Below are 10,429 nucleotides of genomic sequence, written 5' to 3'. Positions count from 1 at the left end.
ATGTGAGGAGTGGGGAGCAAAACCTCTCCCAGACCCCTACTGAATAACATCCTATGTGTGTGTCTCAATACCCACACACACGCACACACATCATTCTACCAAAAAACTTATCAGCTGTTATTCTTCTCAGGGCGAGATTAGTGTCCCTTCCTCCCTCTCATGTCATAGATAAGACCGCCACACACAAGGCTCTTGCTGTAAATCATTACGGTCTGATGGCTGCCTGTGGACTAGCCGCTTCAGAAATCAACATGCACAGAAATCGAAGTGATGACTTTACATTACTTAACATGTACATTTTTTCAGGCTGTATCTTTGTTGTGGCATCACACAAATGTTTGCTTATAAACAACAGCTGATGACATTTAAATGCTGTTTGGGACTTCTAAACTATTACTAAGCCAATTGTTCATAATATGTATTCAATTTTGCACTTTAAATATATGTTGTAGCAAGACACAGTCCAATGCTGCATCCAAAATCGAATATTTCCCTGCTATATAGTAAAAACAATACAAAGAGTAGTATGTCCAAATTCACAATATTGGAAAAACAGTAGATTAAAAGTATGGATGACCTGCTTCTTCCAGTGCGATTCTACAGTGTGCAGTCAATGGACACCTTATCCCATGAGGCCACAGGAGAGGATTTATGAATGGCAGTGAAGCAACGCAAATGACACTGGTAGATTACAACAAAATGGCAGATGTAGTACATCCGTATTTCATTTATATCACTCATATTTATATTATATAGAATATACATTTTAACAGTCGCAAAGTAATTTCAGACAGCAGCAAGTCTTTTGATATTCGATCACAAATAAATGCTGAAATGAATACTTGGCCAATGCACTGCAACTGCATTTCTGTACATAAGGCATTTGCCAGAATCCCATTTCTTGTTGAATTTCTCTGAATGGTGAATTCCACTTCCTATAATTCAAATTCAGCTTTAATTTGAATTCAACTTCCTGTGGGATGTGGCCAATTAAATTCCAATTCAAAGCCAATACTTAATTCTAAAAAGGCCAACCCTCATTCTTACATATTTCACAATTAAATAACATGTTAAATCCCACTTGAAAATAGAAGCTTTCCATTCACATGTTTGTTTAGAATATGTTTCGATCCCTGCTGTGAGATTTGTGTATCTCTATCATCGGCGAGCCCTGTAATCAACTCTATTCTGTTTTTAGGATGGTTAGTATCTTCTCCTCAAAATCATCATTTTCCTTTCATCCTCTAATGACAGACCTGCTCCTCATTATGGAATTTAAAACCCTGCCAGACCCCAAACCCAAGCAGCCACATCTTCCACCCAAATCAGGCTGTTCTCGTTAGCTTTTCAGTGTGGGGAACGGAGTGGTCGAGGGCTGGTTTCGCTCCAGAGATGCACACAGACCAATCCAACCCAGCTCTGGAAATGGGATTTAACCATTAGCCTCATCATTTCATGATCATCTAAGGAAGACGTGCCATAAAACCGCTGTCAGTTCCTGTCAGGCAAGTAACATGTGCAAGTTTTGCACTTAAGGGGAGCTAATGGGGGCAAAGCCATTAAAAATGATATCTGGCCATTACTTTTTAATAGAGTAAGTGCTTCTGGGTGGCATGAACATCCATCAACCCCAGAGATCCTTTTGGAGATCAAATCCCACATACCTCAGAAACAAGCCCTCATTGTGAAAAAAAGTGGTTCAGGTTGTGTGCGTGTGCTTGAATGTAAAAGATAGGAAGAGACGCTCTGAAGGTGGGGTGACCCTTCTTCCTGCTTTCCCGTCAGCGACATTCCGAGCAGCACTCTGTTCCTCCAAAGTGCTTACTGTTTGTACAGCAAGTCTCTGCCTGCAGCAGGAGTGATGGTGTGTATGTAAGGAGCGAGAGTGTACGAAAATAAGGTCAGCAAGTAAAGCAAGAGTGGCTTAACACACAAAAACACACACACACGCCCTCCTTTATATTTCACACAAGCATCTTCTGGCTCTCTGCTTGAGTTCTCTAAACACAATGGTTTGGATATGAGGAGGCAGGGAAACACTTTGTGATACTGCTGTGTGTGATACACACTTCATTTCCTTTTCCTCCTCACCTGAACTCTCCCACAATTCATCTACAGGACAATGTGAATAGCAGTTTTGGATGTTCTCATCATTTGTATATTTAAAAAATATTGTCCTCTTAAGTAACTTCATTATAATTGGCTTTCTTCAGCTACCATAGTTTTCTCTCTCTTTCTCAAAATAGACCTTTTTGTCTTTTCTGCAAATCTGTGTTCTTGGGCTCCTGTTTTGTGTTTTTCCTTCTCATCTTTTTCATGTGGCTTCTGCTTTTATTGTGAAGAACCACGGGCTTTTTTTTTTTTTAATTAGCTGTAAGCCTAAGAAATTGTGTGAACAAGCTTGCAAGGCTTTTTGAAGTGGGTAGAAAATGGAAAGTCACTGGAATCTAATGGACTTATTAATGAAAGAAAGAAAGAAAATACATTTGGTGACTAAAGCCAAACACTATATACCCTTAAATGGACTTTGCTAAAGTACATTGGGTTTTTTTAAGACAATGTCTGTAAAGTAATTGTTACTTTGGATGTGTGTAATGTTTATTGTCAATTAGTACAAGATGGGATATTTGCTAAAATTACTGTACAGTGATGGGAGTGCCTATATTTACAAGTTGCAGACACATGTAATTATGTGGGAAATATTAAATATGAGAAGATAACTTAATCAAAATCTGGACAAAGTATACTTTTTTAGATACATAATCTATTCACGTTTTTACATTTTTCTTATTTTTTTATTCTTTTTATTTTTAAATATATTTGTATATTTATTTAGTTTGTTGTTCAACAACTAATAAATTGTATTCATCATCACATTTTTAATAAAATTCTTGGAGTGATTGCACAAAACACCTGAAAAAAAAATGCATCAGTCAGCTTCTCTCTTAATACGTTTCATCTTTCATTTCTGGAGTCTTATCTTCTCAGTGCATTTTATAGAAGCCAATAATCTTTTCCGGCATGTGAAGATTACTGACAAGCCTGATTCTGATGGGATTAAAATCATGGAGAAGCTCTGGTAATTATTACATTCCCCCCATCTCCCCATATAAAACTACTCCCGTCCCAACAGGGTTTTGACGCAAAGAAATGAGATCTCTGAACAGATCAGCTCGCGATCCTCTCTGTCCGCATGCATAGATATACTCCACATTCATACACAAGCCCAAACATGTGCGCAACTCTGGATGTGATTAAGTCAACAGACATGTCTTTCACCAGTGCCATGTGTGTGACTGAATGTAGGAAGTGTCATGTAGCAGCTGGCAAAAAAGAGCATGAGTGAGTGGGCGATTGGTCCTTTCCGAGGGGATTAAGACCAGAGGAAGTGCTCAGACAGGCCTGGAGCCTGGGACTGATTCAATGCTCTGACTCAGTATAATTCACTCCAAACGGACTTCCCATAAGCTATTCAGGATTTCATCCAGGCATTTGAGAGTGATTGGGTCACCTCTCAGTGCAAGTGATTTACATTTGGTGAGTTTTGCCTAGAAACCCTCAGCCTATCGGTGGTGACTCACATCCTGTTTTTAAAAACGTTGAACATTCAGTTATTTTGCCTTTGGGCATGTTTAAACAAACACTGAGTGCTTGCTGTGAGCATGTGCATGTGTTTATCTCCTGTCTGATTGTGTACTTCATATTTAGTCTGTGTTAGTATATAGGCCTTTGCTGGGTGTTCTTGGGAGTGTGAGCTGATCAGATACACTGGCTAAAACTGGACTAAAACTTTAAAGTCCTCCATTAATCCTTTGAGTTATCTGTCATGCTCTGTTATTTAAATACACTATATCAGTCAGTATATACTGAATGTAAAGGCCCCTCCTTATCCCTGCCCTCTTTTCAACGGTGTTATTATTTCCAAGTGCATTTGTATACTCTGCACATCCCTGGAGCTTAGGGATAATGGGAAAATGTGTGAGGCATGACTTATCTGGGATTTGATTCTGACTCATTTGATGTAAGAAAGATGTGGTGTTCAGACCTAACCAAATACTGAATTGATGAATCTTTCGAGTCAATTCCTTACAACGAATCAAACAGCATAGTTCGCAATTCAGTTTCAGTCATTTGGAGAATTCCACACACTGAATCCTTGAAAGTTGTTTTCATGTTATACAATGCATACAAGATCATAATACTTTAAAATACAGAAAAACAAAAGGAAAAAACAAATCATTTGGTTAAAGAAGAATGTCTTAATTCAGATGATGATAATGCAGCTTATGAATGATTTAACTATCAAAACAGTACACAAAAAAGTCAGAAGTATCATGTAATTATAATAATTTCTGGACATTATGTACTATGGTAATATTATGTCATTCTTTGTATACCATGAATATTTCTTGGTACATGATTCATAATGTACATATTCAGTAAATATTCAGTAATGTGGTATTTATAACAATATTTTATTAGTCTAATATCATCATAGCCTACTTGTAAAGGTCAGGGTTTTTTAAAGGAAACAAGTTATTTGAATAACTATCATCTAGATCTGATTTGACTTTAACTGTAACCACTCATTTTCTCTCCTCATTAATAAAAACTAGTTTTTCTGTTCATTTCGGTCTATTAGAGATATTTTGTTTGTTAGATAATGACTCACTAACACCAGAAATGTTGGTATTTAAAGAATAAATCTGTCAGATGAACTTTGTACAGGAAACTTCCAACTTCACATGAAGAACTATATTTCTTCAGCCCAAAAATAGGTCGTAAGTCTATTCCGATATAGTGTCACGGACTGACAAAACAGTGATATTTATGCAAATTGTGCATATTTAGGAAAAATAAATGGTCTTATCAAGTTTGAAAATGTAAAAATCCACATATTTTGCTGTTGACATCCTATTTTGTGCTTCTAGTCAAATTCTTTGTATTTTGATTGGACATCCATTGTTTAATATAATATAGTGCATCATGTTTCATACTCAGTGTTGAATTATAAAGTAATTTTTGTTTACTTTTATTTGATAAACACTTTAAGCACAATGTTGAGTGCCTTTTTAAGGTGAAATGTAAAATCTGGGTCATGACTTGCATCTAAAACTCACTGAGAACCGCAGTAAACTTTGTAAAGAGTAGAATTGTAAGGATCTGACTCATACTGAGCATCACATAAAGCTGTGTGGCGAGTTTGGCAGCCTACTCTCTTTAGATGACCTTTCATCTTTGCTCACCTCATTATGAATATCTCAGCCAGAAAAGAAAAAAAAAACACTCAGAATATGTCCTCTTTTTCAGTTAACTGTGTCCACCCTCCTATTGCATCTCTGGCATCTCCCCTGGTTTCCACAGCAATGGGTTCAGGTGACAGGAGAGCAGAGATGCACACAGCATGCCTGTCATAGCAAGCGTGCCAACAGAAACCCAACACCTCTCCTCTCCTGAGCTTTTGTGCACTCAGAATAGAGCCGTCAAGACACACTCAAGCTCTTTGATATAACAGATGAATCTAACCGCAGTAAAGTTTTGTTTACGTTTATGGCTTCAGGCCTGTGGTGGAGCCGGTGGATGTCAGAACAGATGTTTCAGGTGTTTCTGAGGAGGGGATCTGACCACACACCTGTCAACTCTGAAATGTTAGATTATTGCCAGAGTGATAGATGATGCCAATGAGGCAGGTGTATAAAGCGTCCTCTTATATACTACTGTAGTGCTTTATTGTTTTTCTTAATCACTTTAAGGCTGGAACACACTACACAAATTTTAATTTCTGCAAGTCGGCATTAAGTAGAAACTGTGACTGAATTTTCTTCCCTATTGTTACGTATATTCAAGTGTATCAGCTTCTTGAACCAGAAAAGGGTGGTGCTTGATTTTGTCCATTGTAAATTGATAGGAGTGTTGTTGTTTGCTAATTGCTCTAATTGTTTCATGTAAGTGATATAAATAAATATATGCACAGTTAAGTCATTTATAATCAATACTGCAATATTTCATTAAAAATATATATTTTGATTTTAATAGCGACTTTAAACATATTTGTCAAGTGTATTTCATTTAGATCTTAACCTTTTAATCTAAGCACACAGAATTTTTGTTTTAATCTAAGCACACAGAAAGTTTGTTTTAATCTCCATGTTTATGTCCCCTTCTGCAAGAGAATTGCTTTCACTTTCTTCATCTCTTGTTTTTGTTACCCTCAGGCATCCTCATCTGCCTTTTGAAAGGAGCACTTGAGCAACATGATCTCAGACACACAAGTCCCTCTGCTCTTCCCAAGAGGATGTTTGACCTCTGAGAGATGTAATTCTCCTTTCACATGTGAATCAGCAATGAAAATGTGATATTTTTCTTAACCAAACAGACTAAGAAACTTATACCTTTTAAAAGCTTGTCAGATCTAGTCACAGATAAGATTTATTGCCTATAAAAATAAGACTTTCTAATTTATTAATCCAAATTTGACAAGGGATCAGATTTCTAAATAGGACAAAAAATAAGATTCTTAAGGAGAAAGTGTTTTTTATATAAAAAAAGCAATGCATAATGTATCATATCATCACGAAGAACAATTATCAATGCATAAATGAGTGATTTCTGACAAGATTTTCCATTCATCATTCTATACAGTAGTTGCAGTTCTGCTAATTTGCATAGAGTTGAACTTCTAAACATGCCCACCATATTCACTAGAGAGAGCAATCTTTTAGCGGTCTCGAGTTTTAACCAGTTAAAAACAGCTTGATGAATTTGTTTGTCACAAACATGTAGACATTAACTGATGGGCTGGAGTCATGTGGATTAGTTGTGGATTATTGTGATGGTTTTATCAGCTGTTTGGACTCTCATTCTGACGGCACCCATTTAATGCAGAGGATACATTGACAAGGAAGTGATGTAATGCTGAATTTCTCCAAATCTGTTCCGATAAAGAAACAAAGTCATCTACATCTTGGATGGTCTGAATGTGAGTAAATTTTTAGCAAATGTTCATTTTCGGGTGAATCATTCCTTTAATGATTTACAACTGCTTTGTGGTTTCAAATCACTGAATGTGATAAAGCGCAAATATTAGCTATGAGTAAAAGTAGTTATGACATCGGCGGAGAGGATAAAGTGCCCTGATAGACTTGTTGTAGAGAGCTGGCTGTGTTCTTAGTGTGGTTATATGAATCCAGAGAAAGATTTTATGATCATACAATACTCAGTAATTCTCGGATCTTGGCAGCCCCGACTGTAAAAGTTCTACGTGCTGCACTATGTTGGTCTGAAACTTCTGTGACAGCATCATGTGTGTTTACTGGATTGTTTTTGATTTAAAGTGGACCTCTTTCTCTTCTCCTGCTCTCTATCTTTCCACGTAAATCATCTGTGGTAGGCTGTGCAGTTTTGTGCATGTTCAGACCTGACTATCTACTCTATCCAAGCCTCAGTTTTAACTTAAATACTGAGACAGCACATTGTTCTGCCTCTCTCTCTCAAAAAAAATAAAAAATAATAATAATTAAATAAATAAATTAAATCATTAAAAAAATCAAAAGGATCACTGTAACAATCAAGAAAGAGACAGCTTATGTAGGCCTACCATTTAAATCACAGTCAGAGACAGCTGTATTCTAACTTGGTAAGGTTTAAACTTGATGCCTGACATAATGATCACTTAGGTTGTCCACTATAACAAGTGTTATGGTATAATGATTACAGGGCAGCAACTGTTTCTGTAGAGGCAAAGGCACTGGGGGCACACAAACACATGTGCATGCACGTTATCTAGCTATTTAAGTGAAGTCATGCCATAGAAATACCATATACTTGTCAGGACCTCCCATTGACTTCTGTTGTACTTTCAGCAAATTATGATTGCTACATGTTAAACCCATTGATCCATAATAGAGATTATATAAATCAGTGGTTAACCCAATATTTATGTGACTGTTAAAAGAGATCTCATGAAAGCATTTAGGCAGTCACAAACAAAACGAGACAAACATATACAAATATTACTAATATAATATAGCTATTAGCCAAGTATACAAAAGTTTGTAGCTATATGGGGGACTTAAATAAAAACAAATACGTATCTCTCTGAGGAAATGAGGATGTATGGATTAATTTAGTATGTAATTAGAAGGGGGGAAATATTTAATGTAGCCCTACTAGTGAGTAGCTAGTGAGGACAGTTTGTTTCATTACGGTTTATCATTTAGTAAATAAACAAGAGCAAATGAAACAAGTATACACACACACTCGTGAGCACTTTAGACATAGATGTTTCAATTCCACCTCAAAAATACCATAAAGAAACCACATCAGGCAAGTGAGAGCGTCGCAACAAAGGCGTCCATCGTTTTAAACGACACAAATCCTACGATAATATCGTCAACATATTATTTAAAGTCCTACACAATTTATAATTTTAGGTGTTAAGGCATTTGAGTTTGAGCGTCGAAGTGAAGGCATGTGGAATTACAGGCTAGGGTTGGGGATGTGTTGAGGTGGTGGGATTTGTGGAAGATTTCCTGTTTCACTAGGCGAGCAAAAGTAAGCGACTCGAGCCCACACATTCCCTCACAGTGACTGTTTGTTCACTTCAGCAGTATGAGACGCTCTGCTTTCCTCAGGATCAGACGCTAAAATCACCACGCTTTCTGGTCAAACCACGCCAGCTGGGTCACGTTCACATTAATGAGAGGGATACGGACATGACTGCGGTTCTAATGGAGCAATATTGGCTTTCTCTGCTCTGTTGGGGGACTTTTTTGATTTCTTCGGTTGTCATGGATCGGAGCGGAGTCGGTGAGTTACTGTCTTGACACCTCTTGCGCTTTTCTTAAGTTGGCAGGTATGTAGGCTACGCGTGTAATTGTGTGTTTTTATGCAGGAGACCCGTGTATTTATCATCTCCTGTGGCTCGTGTTCTCATAGTGGAGCGTTTGTTGCTTGACTGCTTACTTTTAAAGGCGTGCAACAGGTGATCGCATTCAGTGAACGCCAGCTTCAGAGTTATTTTTTCTTGTGCAGTTTGAGGAGTTACGTAAGAGCGTAAGAAGCAACATATATTTGCTCAGGTTTTTAAAGATGACATCAGTCGCATAAAATGCAGTTTTATTGTCCTGTCCTGCGCAGACTAAACTTTGCACGTCTGTGTTTTTGATACGAGTGACTTGACGGTTTCAATGTGTTTGTAAAACCGTTATCTGTGTGACTGCTTTATTAGATATAATTGACGTTAGTTTTATATATGTATAGGGCCATGCAATGTAAAGTTTAAGTTATAGGCACCTTATAAAGTCTTTTGCATGGTATGGGGATTGTATCAGATGGGTTTTACTTTGTGGTGTTTGATATAAACCAGTGGTTCCCAACCCTGGTCCTGGAGGCACCCCACCACTGCACGTTTTGCATGTCTCCTTTATCAAACACACCTGATTCAGGTCATTAGACTCCAAGACCTGAAATTGATGCGTCAGAGAAAGGAGACATGCAAAATGTGCAGTTTTGGGGGGCCTCCGGGACCAGGGTTGGGAACCACTGATATAAACCATGCTGAATGATTACATAACAGTGGAAACAAATAAATTATTATATTGGCATGATGTCAGAACCATGTCTTTTCGTGTCATAAACTACTTTAAGATGCCCTTAATGATAATTTATAGTAACTGAAGGAAATGCAAAAAAGGACATACTGTATGAATGTTCAGAAAAAGCCTATTTGTACTATGCAAGTCCTTAAAAAAACATTAGTATGAAATCATGCAAGTACTGTATTACAGTGGCACATTTGTTAGTGACAGTGACATATCCATTCTGTCTCACTAAGCTTTGAAAGACAAGGGAATCAAACACATATTCCTCTAATCGAGTGCATGACATTTTAACATGTTAATACATCAGCTTGTTTCTGTTGTTATTCCCTCAAATGTGTGTTCACACAAGGGAACGCCCTTATGAGCTGACAGCTGAAAAACATTACAAGTTTGTCTTTTCGGTTGTAGTGGACGTGTTTGACAGTTTGCGCAGGACGTTTTTTCCATTTCAACCAGCCCCGCAACCAGAGCCGGCCCTAGACCTTTGGGGGCCCTAAGCAAAATTTGGTTGGAGGCCCCTTTGACCGTTTTAAGTAAGGCCTAAAGAAAAACAAAGACTACCTTATAACTATACTGTACATATTATATCTACTATGTTATTTTTACATTTTTTAGTCTATTAAATTATGTTTTAATTATTCTATGTATGCTGTATGTTAATTATCTTTTTTACGCTGCTGGTCCTGAGTAAGTATTTCGTTCTTACAGTATGTGGCAACATTGACAATAAAAGACCTTGAGTTGAGTTCCATGTTTGATGTCTAACAGGAAAATTATGATACCACTGAGCTGAATGGCAGTGCAGTGCAACGAACACACACTGATTA

The 10,429-nt window shown here is 37.4% G+C and overlaps 1 protein-coding gene across 1 annotated transcript in view; it reads left to right on the top strand.

The window, feature by feature from the left end:
* The first annotated feature begins 8,529 nt into the window (after positions 1-8,529).
* The window catches only part of tgfbr2b (transforming growth factor beta receptor 2b), a 28,884-nt gene continuing 26,984 nt past the window's right edge, over positions 8,530-10,429 (top strand). The window contains exons 1-2 of the mRNA XM_042741484.1: positions 8,530-8,553; positions 8,634-8,808. Coding sequence (XP_042597418.1) covers positions 8,715-8,808 — 94 coding nt within the window. The 5' untranslated portion in view covers positions 8,530-8,553; positions 8,634-8,714. The remainder of the gene's footprint in view (positions 8,554-8,633; positions 8,809-10,429) is intronic.

Source organism: Cyprinus carpio, chromosome B16, assembly GCF_018340385.1.
Source record: "Cyprinus carpio isolate SPL01 chromosome B16, ASM1834038v1, whole genome shotgun sequence".
Classification (NCBI taxonomy): domain Eukaryota; kingdom Metazoa; phylum Chordata; class Actinopteri; order Cypriniformes; family Cyprinidae; genus Cyprinus; species Cyprinus carpio.
Note: the sequence above shows the minus strand (reverse complement) of the source record. Positions and strands in the feature narration are given on the sequence as shown.